The sequence below is a fragment of the Nannobrachium achirus genome (genome assembly GCF_963921795.1).
Source record: "Nannobrachium achirus genome assembly, chromosome: 12".
Classification (NCBI taxonomy): Eukaryota; Metazoa; Chordata; class Actinopteri; order Myctophiformes; family Myctophidae; genus Nannobrachium; species Nannobrachium achirus.
This window is the reverse complement of record NC_137832.1, coordinates 17248884-17270117: the sequence shown is the minus strand read 5'-3', so window position 1 is coordinate 17270117 and position 21234 is coordinate 17248884. Positions and strand designations below refer to the sequence as shown.

Genomic DNA, 21234 nt, shown 5'->3' with positions numbered 1-21234 from the left:
AGATACTTTGATTTGGACTTCAGACTGTATAATGCTTAATTTATTCTACGTCGTATGACAGACTTGTGTGAAAATAGCACTAGCTCACACTGCGTGAGTGCGAACAACAGTGGTGCAATGGTGATTCAATGTTTGGGGTGTCGCGAACGGCGCTCAACACCTACTATACAGGTCTATTGATATGCATATAGGCTTAACACAGTTGTCGAGGTGTGAACTTGGGGGGGTGCGAGACCCCGGCACAGAAAAGATATGGGCCGTCGGGGGGCGCGCGACCCAAGACTACGGAAACACTGGCGAACAAGCAAAAGATCTGCTATTTGCGGTGCAATCAGGCTTTGCGGAAAGTGACTTTTGATTGTTTCCTTACTTCAGCCGCTGTTATCTATCTGCCTGCAGTCTTGCAATTCTGTACGAGTACCACCACAAGTTGTTGTGAGTTTATGGAAAAAAACATAGCCATCTGGGTATCTATTTCAGCATCCTTTGCCCTGAAAAGGTTTGGGATTAAACTTGTACTGTAGCCTATAAGTAAGCAAATGCCATCAAAACATCTCATGATCTTGGTGACATTTTGGGCATAGTCGTGAAAGGTCAATCCCAACTTTCACAACTTGGGCAGCCTGTGACAAAACTGATAATAAACTGATTATGTTTGATTGTACGAAGCACAGACCTAACAACAAGTAAGCCATAAACACAAAACAAAGAAAAGTGGCAGCTGGCAGTCATTCATCATAATATAGAAAATAGACTTTGTTCCCCGCTCCCTAATCGATAACTTGTCAGCCTGTGGTATACTGGGGCATTTATTACAGCAGTGGTTCTCAAAAGGTAGGGCAGGGGTCTTCATCATTTTCAGGCCGAGGACCCCTTAGTTGAGAGAGAGAGATGAAGCAGGGACCCCCACAATAGTTTCATCATTCATATGGTTTCAGCACAATCATCAGTCGTGTTTTCAGATATTTAACCACTTGAACCGTCAATACTTAATAAACTTGACCTTTCACTCTGTACTTAGTCTGCTCTTTTTCCCCTCTACACAAAACCTCTTTGCCGACAATAGCTGATCTACAAGCTCATAACGCATCGCAGTGTGAGGCGTTGTGAGCTTGTAGACCTGCTATTTTTAGCTAAAGTTCTCAGAATATGGACGCTAGGGTTCAAGTGGTTAATATAAAAAAGGAGAAAAAAAAAAAGATTATATGCGCTGCAGTGGCGGGGGTCCTCCACTATAAACGCGAGATCGACTGCCACTCTTAATTATTTTAGATAGCCTTTTAAACCACCCTGGCAATGAGAACAGTCATAATAGCAAGGCGATGACGTGCAACACAATTATATTTATACTTCAGTTCATAAACGTAGTTATTTAACTCTTTGAGTGCCTATCCCGAACTAGTTCGGGATATTCGGGATCAAAAACAATTTTTTATTTGCTATTTTACTTACCCTGAGCTGCTTGGAGCAACGTGGGGTGGTCCCGGCTCGCCCAGCGCTCACCAACGAGAGACGCTAGATGCTCCGACGATTTATTCCATTGAAAATGGTTTAAAATAAAGTTTAGACCCCCCCCCCCAATGTTCACCCAATGTTCATTGTAGGCGGCGCGACGTATTCCAGGGTGCCTATCCCGAACTAGTCCGGGATATTTAATGAAATGGAATAAAATGATAAGAGGCCTTCTGAAGCCTGGCCTGATTTTTCTAGCTACTAGCCGAAAGCTAGCAACCTCCCGTCCGGCCGTTATTTGCGAACGAAATCGCCAATCTCCGCCTAATCCAATGAAAGACCACATCTTTGAAGGCTTATATCTCTGGATTGTGTCTTTAGGGAAGCGGCGCGAGGTTTATTTACGGCGAAATCGCCCAAAAATGATCTTTTAGATGACAAAATGGGAATAGCCATTCTGTTAGCATTATCATCCGGGACATTTCCATGACGTGCATGAACGTGAGCACGTGAGGTCCTGGAAGGTGAGGTCCTGGAAGCTAAAGCGCTCGCCTATGAGACATACCCTGGCATTCTATGGCCCCTAGAGGGCGCTGGCACCAAATGAGTTAAGATAGCCTTTTAAACACCCCTCTGTTTGTTGAACACTGCCTTCAACAGTTATTATTTCCCCTCTTTCTCTAATGGACTATTTTCAGGGACTGCCCATAAGTCCGAAGGTTCATTAGTCCGAAGGTTCATTAGTCCAAATTTTGTTAGGGTTACTGAGGTTAGGGTTAGGGTTAGGCATAGTATTCTTAACAAATCCGGACAAATGAACCTTCGGACCAATGCCATTGAGCCCCATTTTTGTTTAGAATTTAGTTTTGTGGGATAATAATCCTATACCTTAATAATATAATCTGGAGTAGTATGGAGTCTATCTCTCTCTATCCATCCATACGCCTCATCTTTCTAATGAATTAACATGCTAAGGTGCCTCATCTTTCTGCTATTGCAGCTATTGTTGAGTTAAAAAAGAAGATAGGCTTATGGAGAACTAAAAAATATAAATAGAATAACTTCCAGATTGAGTGTGGGTGCAATTTGGAATCACACTTCTATGAGGGGGTTCCAAATTGACCCTAATAAGTCTGTAGCTTTCGAGAGTGTATGCTTCCAAGTACACTAAAGAGTTATGGGGATCCTGAAAATTAAAACAAGTTTGCAAGCCACTGATTTACAGTAATGACTCTCCTCGGTGGCCTGTAGTAACCGTCAGCTTTTGAAGATTCATATTCTGTTGCCATGGGAGCAACGATGATGTGAATGGGAAGCTTTCCTGAGCGCAGCGTTATGCTAATGAGGTCAAGTCAGCCGGGCTCTCTTTGGTCGGCGCACAGATGTTTGACAAGAGTGGCCTGATCCTACCAGCCAATGAGATCAGCTCTGAAGTGTGGATGAATGTGGGGTTATTTATTGTCTGTTGTCTGTCTGTCTGTCTGTCTGTCTGTCTGTCTGTGGCCTTCACAGGAACAGTTATCAAATGAATCGTTTACAGCAGGGGTCTTCAACGTTTTCAGGCCAGGGACCCCTTAGTTGAGAGAGAGAGATGAAGCAGGGACCCCCACAACCCATAGATTCCATATAGTTTCATCGTTTGACAGCACAATCATCAGTGTATTTTGGATTCATGTCAATTAGTATGTTCAGATATTTAACCACTTGAACCTTTCACTCTGTACTTGAACTTGTACCTTTTCCCCTCTACACCAAACCTATTTGCAGAAAATAGCCGATCTACAAGCTCACTGCGAGGCGTTGGGAGCTTGTAGATCTGCTATTTTTGGCTAAAGTTCTCAGAATATGGACGCTAGGGTTCAAGTGGTTAAAGGGGAAAAAAAGCTTCTGTCACACAAAGATTTGGAGGACCCCCTGAAGTAACTCTGAGGACCCCCTAGGGGTCCCGGACCCCCTGTTGAAGACCCCTGGTTTACAGGAACAGATTGTGGTGTGTGAGTCACTTATAATTAAACACTGCGTCAAGTCACAGCCAGAGACGCTCAGAGTTGATGCCAATGTGTGACACTGCGTGCATGCATGTGTAAATGTATGTGTACTTGTGATTCTAAATAAATTGGTGAGAAATATTCACCTCACAATGTGTCACCACAACTTGTAATTCAGCTTTGTTTTAAGTCACATCAAGTGACCAAAACACATTTCTTTCTCATCAGAAATATCGCCAAAATATGACCATTCCTAACGCGGCAAGATGCTGAAAAAAACAATTCATGCTTTTATCTCAAGTTGGTTTGACTATTGCAATGCCATTTTTACAGGTTTTCCTAAAATGTTGGGAATGTCCAAGGTTGCAGCTTATTCATAACTATGCTGAATAACAAAAACAAAAAAAGATAGAACATATCGCTCCAGTCACAGCTAGACTACACTGGCTCCCTGTCTCTTCCAGAATCGATTTTAAAGTCCTTGTACTGTTGATAAAACTCTCAACGGGTTAGGGCCGGCCGGCCGCCTACATCACAAACTCGGTTGTTTTATGTTCCTTCAGGAGCCCTCTACTGCAGGCTTGCATAACCCTACCCAAAAGTAGGGTGCAGAGGCAGCCTTCTTCAATTATTCTCCCAAATTACATTACCTACTAGATTAGTGAAGCAGGCTCTGTTTTTACCTAGTCTTCCTATAGCACAATTTCTAAAAACAAAAAAAACAAAAAAAAACATTATAAAAATCATAATTTGAATGAATTTTATTTCCATTTAACTTATGTGCTTTAAGAATTTTTGCTGCCCCCCTCCCCCTGTTTTGTTCTTTTAAATTAGGGTTTCTTCCTTAAAATAATTGTCCTTTTTGTATGAAAGGCGCTATGCAAATAAAAATGTATTATCAAGAGCAGCAACTATATGTACAGTACATAGAAGCTTAGTTTTTTTTCTTCTGCGTTCTTCACTCTCCCTGTGTCACTCTAACACGTAATCCATGTGGTCTCCTTTTCTCATGTTCTCATCTTGTATCTCTTCCTCTCTCTCCCTCTGTGTTGTTGGTACAGGCTGCAGAGGTGGAGAGGCAGCTGTCCACTCAGGTCCATTCATTACGGGATGACTTCAGGGAGAAGAGTGTGTCCACCAGCCAGCATGTGACGCAACTAGAGAGCCTCCAGGCCGAGGTGAGACACACACATCCTGAGAATGTAACCATACTGTCACTGATGCTTGGTTGACTGACTGACTGACGTTTGTATGATTGGTTGAGAGCAATTTATAGAACTTGCAAGACATTTAATAACAGTATACCAGTGGTGGAAAAAGTACTACTGCACTGTAACTCCGTTACAAGTAAATGTCCAGAATTCAAAATGTACTTGAGTAAAAGTATGAAAGTGTTGGCATCAAAATGTACTTAAAGTACCAAAAGTAAAAAGTACAAAATGTTTGAAAATAGCAGATCTACAAGCTCACAACGCGTCGCGATGCGACGCGTTGTGAGCTTGTAGAGCGGCTATTTTCAAACAGCCAAGGTATCCACCTGTTTCCGCGAGAATTTACTGTAGCATTATTTGTGGGACACTTCCGGTTAACAGCAGACATACAAGCTCACGTTGCATCGTAGATGCAACCGCTGTGAGCTTGTAGATCACTCTCAGCTGCGGCGCCGGAAGCTGCCTGCACATTCTGCGCAATGCACGATGGGATGTTGGGAAAGTTGTGGATAAAATAGGGCTAAAGTGGTTTATGTATATTTTATAATATTATAATTTATGTCTGCAAAGTAACTAGTAACTAAAGTTTTCAAATAAATGTAGTGGAGTAAAAGTACATTAATTGGATCCGAGATGTAGTGGGGTAGAAGTAAAAGTATTGGAAATAGGACATACTCAAGTAAAGTACAAATGCCTCAAAATGGTACTTAAGTACAGTACTTAATTAAGTAAATGTACTTAGTTACTTTACACCACTGGTTGACTGACTGACTGACTGACTGACTGACTGACTGACTGCTGTTTCTATGATTGGTTGAGAGCAATTTATAGAACTTACAAGACATTTAATAACAGTATACAGCAACCTATATAGTCTTTAACTTGATATTTCAGTGTTTTCTCAAGCAGTGGTTCTCAAACATGTACATGTCATGCAGTTCGTGTTGTAAAAAAAAAAGTATTTCCAAGATTTCTAAAATGGTTTGAAAATGGCAGATCTACAAGCTCACAATGTATAGCATCAAAGACGTGTTGTGAGCTTGTAGATCGGCCAAATGTGAAATGCCTAATGTGAAAATCGTATTTCTAACACTACACACAGGAATGTGGTCCACTTGGCAAGAGGCAGTTCTGCTTCTATGAAAGTGAAATAGTTGTTGTTACTATATGCAACATATAATTGGCAGTAAGAAATCATTCTCCTATTCCAGTGAATTTTCCATGGTCTGTTCAGAGATTAGTCAACTTCCTCTCTTCTCTATCACTCCCTTCTCCCCCCTGCATTCTCTCTTTTGAACTCCTGTTGGGTGGAGCAGCAAGGGCTAGAAGTGAGTGTGTATGTGTGTTTTAATACTGTGCATTAGTCTGAATGCATGCTGCATGCAACTTCTCAGAAAATAAAGAAACAAGGATTGCACCAACACTTTTTAAACATCAATTAAACCCATTCTGGCTTACAAATGTAGCATATAGATGAATTGAAATAAATTCATACTTTATTCATTAGAGTTAAAGTGCTGCTCCATGTTACACACACTGCAAATAGTCAGTTCCTGTAATTTTATGTAAAAGCATTTATATGACTTCTAGTTTGGAAACAAAACCTAATTGATATAGACCTACTGTATACTAATACTCTAGATTTAAAATTTCTGGTCATACTTTTTTATTAAATCTGTGACATCATTTTGAATGTAATTGTCAATTATACATTTTGGATAAAGGAAAAGTACGAGCTACCTAATAATGTTTTAATATTTGTGACGCAGGGGGGCTCAATGATACTCTCTCCCCCCTGTGGCAATCCCTGTTTCCTAAGATTGAGCATGAACAACTTGCTTGATTAACGGAGCATGAAATATTGTGGTGATATCATTAAGCAAAGTCACGTGTTTATGTACAAAAACAGTATGAATCATATCACACTATTCTTCAGAGCCGTGAAGAAAACACCATGACTGCATTGCCAGCCCAGTAAATGGGCAAGAAGAAGGAGAGAAAAAAAAGAAAGAAAAAAAGATGGCACTCTTATCTATATTTAGCTCCAATGCTGCAATGTCTGGGTGCTCCCACCATTACAAAGCCTTGTCTTAACATGACTGAGGACTGAGATGACGAATGGGCTTTTCTCCTATCTTTGTCAGACAGAGGCTATCATATCAGCAGCAATGTCAACCAAAAATATCTTGAGGACACACTAAACCTGCCTGCAGATGCTCATGTAGTAACTTATACACGCCATTGAGCAGAACATAATGTCAGGCTTCTGCATTGTAAAGTAGGTTATGAGATGTAGGTCAAAAGCGACGGGGATAAAAAATGAACAACCAACTGATGTTTGTTTTAATGGGGAAATCGCTGCGCAGCCTGGCAGGCTACGAAGACGAATGGAAAACAATTCCGCCAGTCATGAGAAATGTGACGGGGTTGTTGAAACTTAAGCGCCGGCCTTCAGTTAAAGGACAACACAGGAATGAGCAAAAACTGATATCAGGTTCCGTTTGAAAGCTAACTTATCGCAAGGACATTCCATAATATGAGGGTGGCAGCCTCCAGCTCCGCCCGTGCTAGGCAACAAACATTCTTCTAACCAAGGGGAGTAACTTTAATCTTGTGCAAGACTTTCAGCTTTCCATAGTCAGATGAACAACAACTCTGCAAGGCTATAAGTAGGACCAAAGCTGCATGTCTGGATCATTATCTTTTCACTGGCCAGGGCATGAAAAAGACTGTACCTCGTAAGCTCATTTAGCCATAGCGATGGGTAACCTCCTGTCCTCTGCCATGGTTTTTCCTGCCAGATTAAGATGCTGCTGGAGCGGAAGATGGAGCTAGAGCAACGCGTGCATGCCATGCTAGAGGAACACGAGCTGCTACAGAACACCGTGGACGAGTTGCGGGAGAGAACGCTGGTGCTGGAGAAACGGTGTCACGAAAAGGATTCACAGGTTGGCTGTTAGTACAGGGGTTTTCAAAGTGGGTGACGGGGGCACCCTGGGGTGCCGCGAGATCATTTGATAATATTTGGAATTCGATATCACTTCATCAATATCACTTCACTATGCTTAGTAAAACAGACCTGATTTGCACTGTACTTGATGAGTTCTTGTTGTGACGCGTTGTGACCTTGTAGATCGGCTATTTTTGGTGAACCTTCCCCCCAGAATAGGCATGCTGGGGTTCAAGTGGTTAAACGTCAAGTATAATTTTATTTTCAGTCAGTTCTGATGGAAACAGATATTTATCCAATAGGATGTAAGATTTAAAAAATGAACAGTGTAATTCAGGGGTGCCGTGGATGAAAAGGTTATTTACAGGGGTGCCCTGAGTCAAAAAAGTTTGAAAACCCCTGCTTTAGTTCTAAAGGAGGGGTCCTGGTATTGATAGTTGGGAAACAAATGGACCCTTACAGGTCTGCGACTTAAATTAACACAGAGGATTTTACAGTGTACTGTAGGCCTGGGGACAATTCTGATATCTTCACAAATTGGTACCACCCAAGGTGACCGTACATTTTTTACATTTTTGACTTCCTACATGTCTCTAGTTTACACACTAGGGGTTTGTCATGATGCTGAATCCATTGCAAGCATTTGTTTTGCACAAACATTCCTTGGGCTACAAATGGCCCCAGAATACGCCCACAAAACTGATGAAACTGATGAAAAGTGATGACTCATCACTTTTCATCACCAAACCATCGTTTTCTGGGGCCATTTGTAGCCCAAGGAATGTTTGTTGTGCAAAACAAATGCTTGCAATAGATTCAGCATCATGAGAAACCCCAAGTTAGACCCCTCACATCCTACTAAAATACCCAGACAAAAAATGTTTTCTGGGTATTTTCCTCCTGTATAGAAAGTCGATGGAAGACCGACTCTAGCGGCTGATAACATCAATTAAGCTACTTCTCAGAAAGGGTTATCATACCAAAATGTAAACTAGAGACATGTAGGAAGTCAAAAATGTACGGTCACCTTGGGTGGTACCAATTTGTGAAGATATCAGAATTGGCCCCAGGCCTAATGAGGGCTCTGATATTGTGAACCGATATCGTGTCCTTGCACATTTGCCTACTTTTTGGGTTCACAAAACAACATGCAAATAGATAATCTGCATTGCTTCTGTTATCCAAAGGGACAGCTGTGTGTTTCTAAGCAATATATGATAACGTAGCCTGCGAGTTTAGTTCAGGCAGATATACTTGAGAATATCATACTGCGCTGCGTAAGCGCATACGGATGCTTATTACCATGTTATTACGCAAGTCCTTACGTCACACGCCAACGTGGCAGTCAGCTGATCAATTGCCGGGCTACTTAAGCTCGCCTCAGTCTGTCGGTTCTCCTGCTGTCTTTTGTCCTGGACTGTTGTTATGCGCTTGTTTACTCATTCTATAATAAATATTGCGTCAATCTATTCGTACGTTATCTGACTGAACGTTCGTATTCGCATAGCCTGTAGGCAGGCGTTGGTTGTTGAGATCCCAGGAGCAGTGTGTGTGTGTGTGTGTGTGTGTGTGTTTGTGTGTGTGCATGTGTGTGTTTGTGTGTGTGCATGTGTGTGTTTGTGTGTGTGCATGTGTGTGTTTGTGTGTGTGCATGTGTGTGTTTGTGTGTGTGCATGTGTGTGTGTTTGTGTGTGTGCATGTGTGTGTTTGTGTGTGTGTGTGTGCATGTGTGTGTTTGTGTGTGTGCATGTGTGTGTTTGTGTGTGTGCATGTGTGTGTTTGTGTGTGTGCATGTGTGTGTTTGTGTGTGTGCATGTGTGTGTTTGTGTGTGTGCATGTGTGTGTTTGTGTGTGTGCATGTGTGTGTTTGTGTGTGTGCATGTGTGTGTTTGTGTGTGTGCATGTGTGTGTTTGTGTGTGTGCATGTGTGTGTTTGTGTGTGTGCATGTGTGTGTGTTTGTGTGTGTGCATGTGTGTGTTTGTGTGTGTGCATGTGTGTGTTTGTGTGTGTGCATGTGTGTGTTTGTGTGTGTGCATGTGTGTGTTTGTGTGTGTGCATGTGTGTGTTTGTGTGTGTGCATGTGTGTGTGTTTGTGTGTGTGCATGTGTGTGTTTGCGTGCGTGCGTGCGTGCATTACCGCCTGTAGAGCATGTGAGCATGTAGATCTGCTATTTTCCACAATTTCTGCCTCTAATATTTGACAATTTGGCCAATGCAATGTTTAATTTGTAATTTTAGAGGTAGTAAAAAGTCCTCAAATTGTCACCTTAGAAATGTGCATAAACCCTCTCTACACTTAAACTTTATGTTGTTTTGTATACTGTTGAGATAGAAAACAATGTTGCACATTAAGTTAATCATCTGGGGACCCCCCAAAATAATTTGGGGACCCCCCCCTGGTTGAGAAACACTGTCTTAAGGTATATACTAATTTTCCTTTCAGTTGAGACAGAGTCACTTGGAGCTGCAGGAGGTCCAGATGTCCCACAGAGAGCTGAGCTCCCGACTGGAGGAGCTGAGCGAGGAGCAGAGCCTGCAGGGCCTCACCCCCCATCCCTCTAGTCTGCTCTATGAGATAGAACAGAGCATGGAGCAAGAGGAACAGGAGCAGGAGAGGGAGCAGGTAAATGCTACTGTTCACACAAAGAGTCCTATGAAGTCCTAGGCAGGGTTTGAGACTAGCATTAGAGTATTAGAGTATTGAATACATACACACATAAACAGAGACTTCTAGACGAATCTATCATGGTTGAAATGGAGTTGGAAGTTACAATGGGTTTGCATAGGAACAGGCCCTGGATGGGGAGTGTCTGATAAAATGAATATCAAATATCTAAACATTGAATCAAGCAAATTCAAATCTGTCTGTGGTGTTCACAAAAGCGGAATATCCCTTTAAGTGTAATTACATTGTATTAATTTAAATATTAGGTCCTGCATTCATATTTTCATATACTTCTCATCCCCTGATAATTGGAAACCAATACAATCGCAGTGAATTGAGTTGATGTACATACACATGCACATTTGATTAGAGGCAACTGTAAGGCCTGATGTATACAGTACACACCAAACATAGACGATCCACAAGCTCACAATGTGTCGCAGCGTGAGTGTAAAATCAGGCATTGCCTTCTCTCCCTCTGTGTCTAGCTGCGCCTCCAACTGTGGGAGGCTTACTGTGAGGTGCGCGCGCTCTGTTCCCATCTACGGGGCAATGACATCACAGACTCTGCCCTGTCCACGGACTCCTCCATGGACGAGTCCTCTGACACGTCCTCAGCCAAGGACGTGCCTACGGGGAGCCTACACGCCAGCCTACTGGAGCTACGGAGACTCACACAGAACCTGATGGATGGCAACGAGTCCACGGTAGGGCATTCACGAATAGTGATTTTTAGTATTCGAATTATTCGACCTCAAAGTATTCGAATAGTCGAATATTCGACAGGACTGGCCAAACTGTCAAATATTAAGTAAGCAAGAGGCGAACATTGTGAAAATAGCCGATCTACATTCTCACAACGAATATTTATCTGCGGAAGCGAGTCACATTAAATGTAATACCTACAATTCCAAGTGCTTGTTAGGGTGGGGGTCCCCAGTTCAAATATGTTTATTTTGGGGGTCACAGCCTAAAAAGGTTTGAGAACTCCTGGTATTAACAAATTCATCCACCAGGGGCATTGACAACTCATTCTTATGACTTCATATCTAGCCAAGCTTTATAAACTAAATATCTTTTAAAGATATATAAATATTCGAATATTTAGTCCACGGTACTGAACAAACGAAACCTCTCCTGTCGGGCCGAAACCTCCTAACTCCAAAATGTTCATTTTCGGGAAAATGAGCTCAAGTGGAGTTAGGAGGTTTTGACCGAAGGGCTTTTTACTACTTTTCATTGGTTTCAGTATTATTTTAACCAACACACAGGCGTAAAGGGTGTTCAATAGCACATATTTATAAAAAAAAGAGAGGACCAATCGGGTGGCTGGTTAGCTGGTTTGGCAGAAAGTGTGGAGTTAGGAGGTTTTGTCCCAAGCACTTTTTACTACTTTCCATTCACTTTCCATTGGTTCAATATTATTTGAACCAACACTCAGATGTAAAGGGTGTTCAATAGCCCTGATTTATGCCAAAAAAAATCTAAAACCTCAAAAATGGAGTTAAGAGGTTTTGGCCAGACAGTGACGAAATGTAGTATAATGGCTCATTACGTCAAGTGACAGTACAGCATTTTCTCGTCATGTGACAGTAAAGCATTTTCAGCCCGAAAAAAATGGGTCGATGCTTTACACAGATCTATGACAAACTACAGTACTGCTCTCACAGGGAATGATCCGCTCAGCAAGTATGTAAAAAAATCACTTGCGACTAAATTCTATGTCATTACAACTGAATTGTGTCTTTTATATTTTGGGTTATTTAGAAGTAAATATTCACAAAATAAGGTTATTTATCTGATAGTCTATATCAGTGGTTCTCAACCTGTGGGTCGGGACCCGCAGGGGGGTCCCCAAATTATTATTTTTTTTTGGGGGGGGGGTCCCCCCAGATGATTAACTTAATGAAACATTGTTTTCTCACTCAACAGTAAACAAACCAACATAAAACATTGTTTTCTCACTCAACAGTAAACAAACCAACATAAAGTTTGAGTGTATAGAGGGTATCTGCATATTTTTCTAATGTGACAATTTATGGACTTTTTAATACATCTAAAATGACAATTTAATCATTGGACAAATTGTCAAATATTAGAGGCAGAAATTGTGAAAATAGCCGATCTACATGCTCACAGCGCCTTGTGAGCATGTAGATCTGCTATTTTCACAATAGAACCGTGTTGTACAAAATACATACAATGCCTCACTCTTAGTGCTAGTCAGGGCAGGTCCCCAGTAAAAAAATATATATATAATTTGGGGGGTCCCGGCCTGAAAAGGTTGAGAACCACTGGTCTATATTAATGAATACAATTACCTTGTAAATGTGTTTAGGCTTCAGTGTGTGTGTGTGTGTGTGTATTGTATTGCAGGGTTCCCGGCGCAGTGACGAGGAGGCTCTGGAGGAACAGGTGAGGAAGCTGTCGGAGGAGTTGAGGGACGTCAGAGATCTGTACGAGGCAGAGCAGGACAAGACGCGGAACAGTGAGAACGAGCTGCTACAACTGCACAGCCAGGTACTGTTGTTGAATGAACGCACATGCAAGCTTGTATAGAGCAGGGGTTTTCAAAGTGGGTGACGGGGCACCATGGGGTGCCGTGACGGCAGTCCAGGGGTGCCGCGAGATCATTTGATAATATTTGGAATTTATTTGGACACTTGAAAAAAGATTTAGTATCGTTTTAAACTTTATACAAAGTTATTTTCAGTCAGTTCTAACCAAAATGGCTATTGTCTCAACTTTTTCCTCGCAACATAATCACTGTCGGGCAGAAACCTCGTATCTCCAAGTTTCAAATGTGTACGTCTTTTGGTAAAGCAAAGCTTCATCATACAAGACTGTCGGACAAAACTAGTGAAAACAGCCGATCTACAAGCACACAACGCCTCGCGATTTGAGGCGTTGTGTGCTTGTAGATCTGCTGTTTTCACTAGTTTAGTACATTTTATAGATGATAAATACAAAACGAACGGTTTTGTACATACAAGGTTTCCACCCGACGATATGCTATAAATATAAGGTGCTGGGAGTGAAAATTATAATGTAGGGGTGCCTCGGATTAAAAATATATTTATGGGGTGCCCTGAGACAAAAAAGTTTGGGAACCCCTGGTATAGAGCATCGCAGCGGAAGTGGTTTACTGGGGTCACTTAAAAATCGCCCATTCATTTTCCCCATAGACTTTTACAAAAACATTTCTAACAATTATGTTAAGCCTCGAACCAAGCCATCCAGGATGGCAGTGAATCATGAGACCTTTGTTTCTATGAAAAGAACGTTTTGAAAATCGCTAAACAAAGGGTATTTATTAAATGTAGTAGATCAAATAATGTAATATTAGAATATCGTCGTTGTCGGGTGGAAACCTCGTATCTCCAAGTTTCAAATTTGTACTTTCTTTCGCAAAGTAAAGCCCTGCTTCATTATACAAGGCCTTCGCACACAAGTAGTGAAAACAGCAGATCTACAAGCACACAACGCCTCGCATCGCGAGGCGTTGTGTGCTTGTAGATCGGCTGTTTTCACTAGTTTAAATAATTTTTAAAAGAATAAACGCAAAACGAACGGATTTGGACATACAAGGTTTTCACCCCACAACGACGATATGTTTTCACATGGGATCAAAGGTTGTATGGTCTTATGAGCATCCCCCTATGTGACCTGCAGATGGCGATGTTGTCTATGGAGATGCACTCAGTCCAGGAGGAGAGCGAGCGGACGAGAGCCATGGCTGAGGTTCGAGAGCCCAGTGAACAGTTCCAGAGTGCCATACGAGACCGAGACGATGCCATAACCAAGTATGTCAGAGCTATTATTCATCTTGTACAACATTTATCCAGCAATTAACCCCGTGTCTCATTCAAACTACACCAGTGGTCTTCAACAGGGGGTCCCCAGAGTTACTACAGGGGGTCCTCCAAATCTTTGTGTGATAGAAACTTGTTTAGGGAGTCTTACTGGTATATTAACTACTTGAACCCTAAAGCGTCCATATTCGGAGAACTTTAGCCAAAAATAGCAGATCTACAAGCTCACAACGCCTCGCGCTGCGAGGCGTTGTGAGCTTGTAGATCGGCTATTTTTGGCAAAGAGCTTTGGAGGGGGAAAAGAGAAGACTAAGTACAGTGAAAGGTCAAGTTTTTTAAGTATTGACGGTTCAAGCGGTTAAATATCTTAACACCCACATTAACATGAATCCAAAATACACTGATGATTGTGCTGTCAAACAATGAAACTATATGGAATCTATTATGATAAGGTTGTGGGGGTCCCTGCTTCATCTCTCTCTCATACTAAGGGGTCCTTGGCCTGAAAACATTGAAGACCCCTGAACTACACTATTATATTGCTGCTGTCGGGCAGGAACCTTGTATCTTCGTATTTCAAAATGCTATGTTTTTTTTGTTTTTTTCATAAATGAATGCCCTACTTTGTCGAGTGTCTTAAAAAAGTAGCAAAAATAGCTCATTTACAGTGGCGCCGATGGCCTAGTGGTTATGGGTATATTAGTCTCGCGAGGCCAGACTGTTGCCTCCGCGATTTGGGTAAATGCTCCCGGCATACTGTCTGGCAAACGGAAATAGAAACGATGAGTGCGAGATAAAGCGGATGTGACGCAACCGCTCCCTTGGTGCAGTAGCAATAACATGTCCTACTGGAAACATTATGTCTCCTTTCAATATTTCTGGGGGCGTTATTTCGTCTTTCTCTGGTGTTATTGGTGTTATCTCCATGATGTTTTCAAACGTTTTCTTAAACTATACACCCGTAACAAGAATAGACCGCTCGAATGACTTTGTCTGAGCTATTGTGTTTCTGTTATGTTTCCAATGGGACTACAGTTCAGTGCAGCACTGGCTACTTCCGATACTCGCCGTTCGGGAGCGGCCGTTCCAGACTCTATATAGCATTTGGAGATTGTGGAATAGTTGTCTAGCTACGCGAGACTATGGGTATATAGACCACATAGACTAGGCTCTAATGCAACCTGACAGCAAGTAGTGGGGATCGATTCAATGTTCAATCTTCCAGAAAACCCTAATTGTCTGGGATATTGAATAAAAGCAAAGGTTAAAGCCTCAGTCTGCGATTTCTTTATCTGGTTGGCTGAATGTAGATCAACGGGAACATACATTTAGACTGATTTAGACAGAGCACTTTTAGGGGGGAATGCTTTCACAGGTTTTCGCAAATCACACCTTGGGGACATTTTTCAGTTGTGAGATATACAACTGAAAAAGTTGTGAGATATACAAGCTCACAGCGCGGCACCGAGTGCTGCGTTGCGAGCTTGTAGATCTGCTATCTTTGAAAAAGTTGTGAAAATGTGTGCAAATCTTTGAATAAATGTATTCTTAAAGCGAATGTTTGTAACTCAAATTTTGCTTCTGGGTGGTCCCTGGAACTAGATATTTTGAGATGGGGGTCCGTGGCTAAATACATATCAGTTTGGGGGTCCTTCACATGAAAAGGTTTGAGAACCACTGACATAGTAGTCTCTCAAGAACAGACTAACTGAGCTCCAGTTAAGTGAAAAGGACCTTTTCTTTGACGATGGCTGGACCGATTGCTGACATAGAACCAAAGGTTTTTCAAAAAATCAAACCTCGGTTCGAAGTGGAGCGGTGAATTTGAGCAGCTGTACCCTATGTGAGTGAGTGAGTGAGTGTAAACTGTGCCTGTGAGTGAGTGGTGAGTGTGCCTGGCCTGCACAAAACAGCGCCCCTCCTTTAACTAGTGTGTTGTGTGTGGCCACTCAAGGTATTGCCCAGGCTACGGACAGGGCCAGCCAGCCAGCCAGCCAGCCAGCCACATACCCACGGATATACCTGTTCATTGGGAGCGCTTTCACCGCTCCAAAAACCTTAGAAGGATTCAAAAGACACTTAGAATCGGGTCAAAATTCTAATTTTCACGATTTTTCAAAAATAGCAGATCTACAAGCTCGCAGCGCGGCACTCTCGGTGCCGCGCTGTGAGCTTGTATATCTGCTATTTTTCAATAGTTAAAGCATAAAATAATGATATACAATAATGTGTACCCGTTCTAAATGCTTTAATACATGCTTACAGGAAGAAAGCGGTGGAGATGGAGCTCACCAAGTGTAAGAAGGACATCATGTCTCTGAACAACCAGCTCCTGGATGCCATCCAACAGAAGCTCAACCTATCACAGCAGCTGGAGGCCTGGCAGGTGGGTCAGACGTCACAAGAAGAGTTTCTGATATTGACAGTTCATATACTGTTGCTTAAAGGAGTAGTTCACCACTTTTCAACCTGTCTTCATATAATAGGTCCTCACTAATGTTCATAATAAAATAGCAAAAAAAAAATCTATTCAGTCTGGGTCTCATAGGAGAGCTGTCAAATCCTTCCTACCGGTGACATCATCGTTTGACAAATAAAAAATTAATAATATTTTTGAAAAAAAAAAAGAAAAAAAGATTTTTATTATCACGAGAACAATGGCTTCCACTTTAACATTGCAACTTTTTCAAGAATAGAAAGCCTGCAGTTTCTATTAGCTTGCATTTCCCATTGATGATGTCACCGGTAGGAAGGATTTGACCCACCCACAGCTCTCCTATGAGACCCAAACTGAGTAGGAAAAAAATGTGATATTTTATCATGAACATTAGTGAGCACCTATTATATGAAGATAGGTTGAAAAGTGGTGGAGTGCCCCTTTAAAGAGGTGGTGCCATAGTTTTGTACTTTTTCTAGTTTTCATGTGTCTAGGAGGTTGACAGTACTTCATTAGACCCCCTGGTGTGGTTGTTATGAGCAATTATGCATTCTCTTTTTATTGGGGTTTTTAGCTGGAGGATGCCACCTGCTGGGTCAGACGTGCCGTTCCAAAAACACCCATACTTATTACATCATAGAATCAACCCCTCCCCTAATTACCATTCACCCAACACATGAGGGTGTGGCTAACTTCAGCTGGGTCACCACCCACCATGACAACCACGCATACCAATGAACTGGTGGGTGTGGCCACATACAAACATAATTTTAACTCTTTCTGTACACTTTTTTGGAAAAATTCTTCCTCCTAGTATAAATAATAGTAGATAATCATGTTTTATAGAGGGGAAAATCATGGCACCCCAGCTTTAAACTGGCAAATAGCTTAATTAATTCTAAAGTATTTTGTAACACTTGTTTACACTGTATCGTGTAGTCATTCTCTGTCAAATCAGTACTTGTGTAGATGGCGCTCAACTTAACCCTTAAGTTCTGTTCAGATTCACTTCACCTTTGTTCTGTTCGTGGGTCATTTTGACCCGGGGGATAATTGGTTTAAAAAACAACAATTATATACATTTTAACTTAACAAATCATCATCATACATTAACTTTGTCTCAATTCCAAACAATTCATATGATATATATGGTAAATGTTTGCATTTATGCTTTGCTATATCACATTAAACACTGAAAGAGCTAGGCGTTTTTACTGATAGCTGAAATTCATGTAAAATAAGAGCTGAACACATGTGAACATGGGAACACACATTAATGTCACATATGAATGTACACTTGTACGTATACACTAGGAGGCACATGCTTCACAAACACGGACTGCATGTGAGGCACATATAAGCTTCTTGCACCTCCTGCAAGCAGTCTGTCTTCCTGTCTGCTGTTGCAGGACACACTGAACAGCGCTTTCTCTTGCCAGATGCTTCATCTCTAAGTTCACTGTTTATTTGACCATTTCTATCATTTGGATTGTTTGGAATTGAGACAAAGTCAATGTATGATGATGATTTGTTAAGTTAAAATGTATATTAGTATTGTTTTTTTTAAACCAAACAGACCCGAACAGAACTTAAGGGTTAAGCTTTTACAAATATTCTAAACGTCACATTATTATTACCTTAGGCACACAAATATAGAAAATCTAAATTACAATGCACGCTGTAACATAAACTCATTATGAATTGTATTTTCTCAATTAAGTAGCATGCTGGCATGAAATGTGTTGGTGAAATGTCTAATTCACTTCCCTATGAACACTGTCCGATGTGCCTTTTATGTTAACCAAACAAAACATGTACAGTCGCACACTGAGCCACTCAGCTTACAACTGAATCAATTACACAAACAAAACAAACTCTTAATAACGATTTAATTTGATATTGCCTAGATGCGTAGTCTGAGGAGTCAGTGTGTGTATATGTAGGGCTGTCACGATAATGACATTTTACATGACGATACATTTTCTCTCAAATGACTGCGATTAACGATTTAATTGTGTTTTTGTCGTTGACAATTACATTTCTGTTTGGCTTTTAGGCTTTGTGAAGTTGCACATGGTAGATATGACACATAACCTAAATATACAAAGAAATCAATGACATATTTGACAACTTTATACTTAAAAAAGAACATTGATAGTGGAAATAGCCGATCTACAAGCTCACAACGCGTCGCGATGCGACGCGTTGTGAGCCTGTAGATCTGCTATTTCCACTATTGTTTACTTTAAAAAAAAAATGTATGAACATTTTTCAACTTGGAAACGATTATGATGATTATGAAAAATAAACGCGATTATGTCAAATAATTGCGATTAGACGATTACGCAATAATTGTGACAGCCCTATGTATATGTCTGTGTGTGTGTATATCTCCCTTCCCTTCCCCTCCTTACCTGTAACTAGCAGCTCTTGTCCTCTCTCTCTTTCCCTGGCTACAGTTTGCCTCCTCAGGGCTCTTTACTGTGTGGCTCTTGTGGTTTCTGATCTAGTGGCCTTTCTCAGCTTCCGTACCACCCTTTCTCCCCCCGTGGTACCTCCCCCCTCCTGCCTTAGAGGTGAGCCGAGGTGTGCCGTCTCTCCGCTGCAACCTGAACTACCGTAATAACGTTCTCATAACCACCACGTCATGCAGAGCCATTTCACGCTGCAGTTTAGTTGACTCGGGAGAGAAAAAGCCCACGCCAGCCACCTGTCCATCCAAGTGCATTATAGGAGTAGTTCCCCCCCAAAATGACTTTATTTTCCTATTGATTACTGACGCCATGGAGACTTGAGTTCAATAATACGTTTAGTTTTTTGTCGCATTCCTAAGACAAAAAAAATTAATTCAATAAATGTACCCAGGGGCGTCACAAGGGGGGGGGGGGGGGGGAAGTGGGACTGAGTTACTAGGGCCCAAGGTGGAGGGGCCTTCATTATTTTATGCTTTAACTATTGAAGAATAGCAGATATACAAGTTCACAGCGCGGCACTGAGTGCCGTGCTGCAAGCTTGTAGATCTGTAGTCGTGAAAATGTGTGCAAATATTTGAATATATGTATTTTTTAAGCGAACGTTTGTAACTCAAATTTTGCTTCTGAGGGGTAGCTGTAACTAAATATTTTGAGATGGGGGTCCGTGGCCAAATACATATTATTTTGAGGGTCCTTCACATGAGAAGTTTTGAGCACCACTGACATTGAAACATAGGTTTTTCAATCAATTTTGAAGGATTTGAAATATTCAAAGAAATTGTCATGATTTTTCAAACATAGCAGATCTACAAGCGAGTGCCGCGCTGTGAGCTTGTATATCTGCTATTTTTCAATAGTGAAAGCGCAAAATAATAATACCGCATTCCCAGTTCCCTCTATGAACAACATTCATGGGGGGCCCGCAGTGAATCCTTGTACCCAGGGTCCAGAATTTGGTGCGACACCCCTGAATGTACCCCCATTGATTCCGGATGGGGGACCCAAATCCGGAATTAATGGGGGTACATTTACTATAATCAAAGTTTTGTCTAAAGAATGCGACAAATACAAAAAAAGTATTGTTGAACTCTCCATGGCGTCAGTAATCAATAGAAAAAAAGTCATTTTGGGGGTGAACTACTCCTTTAACCACCTCCGAGCCCCATCCATCCGCTACCACAGTCATCCCAATCCATCACCCTCTGTTCTCCAACTTTCTGTCTCATCCCTAATACCCTTCCACATTCAATCTCTTTCTTTCCTTTTCTTTCGTGTGGCGTAGCGTTTCTCACATTCACGTTGTCGTTTCTGTCGTTCGCTCCCGTGTCTTAGGATGATATGCACAGAGTGATTGATCAGCAGTTAATGGACAAGCACCAGGACGAGTGGCGCTCTGCCCCTTACTCGTTGTCGTCGCCTTCAGGGAACCGGGCCGGTCAGTCCTCCAGACGAGCTCACCGCATCTCCGACGGGGACAAGAAGCTCTTCTCTTTCTTCAAAAAGAACTAGGGGCCTCCGGCCGGAATAGTCATGTGCGCACACACACACACGTGACGGCAAATGAGACGAGAGGAGAGAGATGAATGGAGAGATGATGTCAAAGCGAGTACAGGGGTAGCAACACAGCCAAAGATGGGAAAAGAAATGCACTTACGGACAGTGGGAGGGGGGCAAATGAGTTTCAGACGAGTCATTTTGCACTTTAGCCTGTCCATCACTCCTTCCCTTACAGATATTGGTGAACGGGAGAGTGTTTTCTGCTGGTGTTTCAGTCCGAGTGTATCAAAGGGTGCGTTCGGAAATGCGCACCGGGTGTGTGCTCAGTGTAGTGAGTGCCTAAACCTAACCCTAACCATAACCTCAGTAAAATTATGCCTAAACCCAACCTTAACCCTAACCTCAGTAAAACTATGCCTAAAACTAACCCTAACCCTAACCAAAACCGGTGCGCATTTCCGAACGCACCCTTTGATACACTCGGACTGAAACACCAGCAGAAAACACTCTCCCATTGGTGAACAGCAACAACGGGTTACAGATATAGAGAGAGTCATCCCCAGAGACTTGGCTTTAGTCCCTCTCAAACCACGAGCTCCAATAAACAGGGTCACAAAGTTTACCTCCAGAAAAGATGGATCTGTTGTAGTGCCTAGCTACCATCTACTGCCAACTCCGTAGAGGTAACACTGTGTACAAAATCCTGTTGTATGAATGCATGTTATGCCAGTGGTTCTCAGCCTTTTC

The 21234-nt window shown here is 41.9% G+C and overlaps 1 protein-coding gene across 1 annotated transcript in view; it reads left to right on the top strand.

Annotated features, from left to right (window-relative positions):
* The window catches only part of bicdl1 (BICD family like cargo adaptor 1), a gene marked incomplete at both ends in the record, with an annotated part of 59233 nt that extends 38734 nt beyond the window's left edge, over positions 1 to 20499 (top strand). Inside the window, 9 exons of the mRNA XM_080738952.1 lie at positions 4502 to 4618; positions 5968 to 5979; positions 7453 to 7599; positions 10046 to 10225; positions 10756 to 10974; positions 12644 to 12787; positions 13940 to 14070; positions 16345 to 16465; positions 20323 to 20499. Coding sequence (XP_080595078.1) covers positions 4502 to 4618; positions 5968 to 5979; positions 7453 to 7599; positions 10046 to 10225; positions 10756 to 10974; positions 12644 to 12787; positions 13940 to 14070; positions 16345 to 16465; positions 20323 to 20499 — 1248 coding nt within the window. The remainder of the gene's footprint in view (positions 1 to 4501; positions 4619 to 5967; positions 5980 to 7452; positions 7600 to 10045; positions 10226 to 10755; positions 10975 to 12643; positions 12788 to 13939; positions 14071 to 16344; positions 16466 to 20322) is intronic.
* Positions 20500 to 21234: the final 735 nt, after the last annotated feature.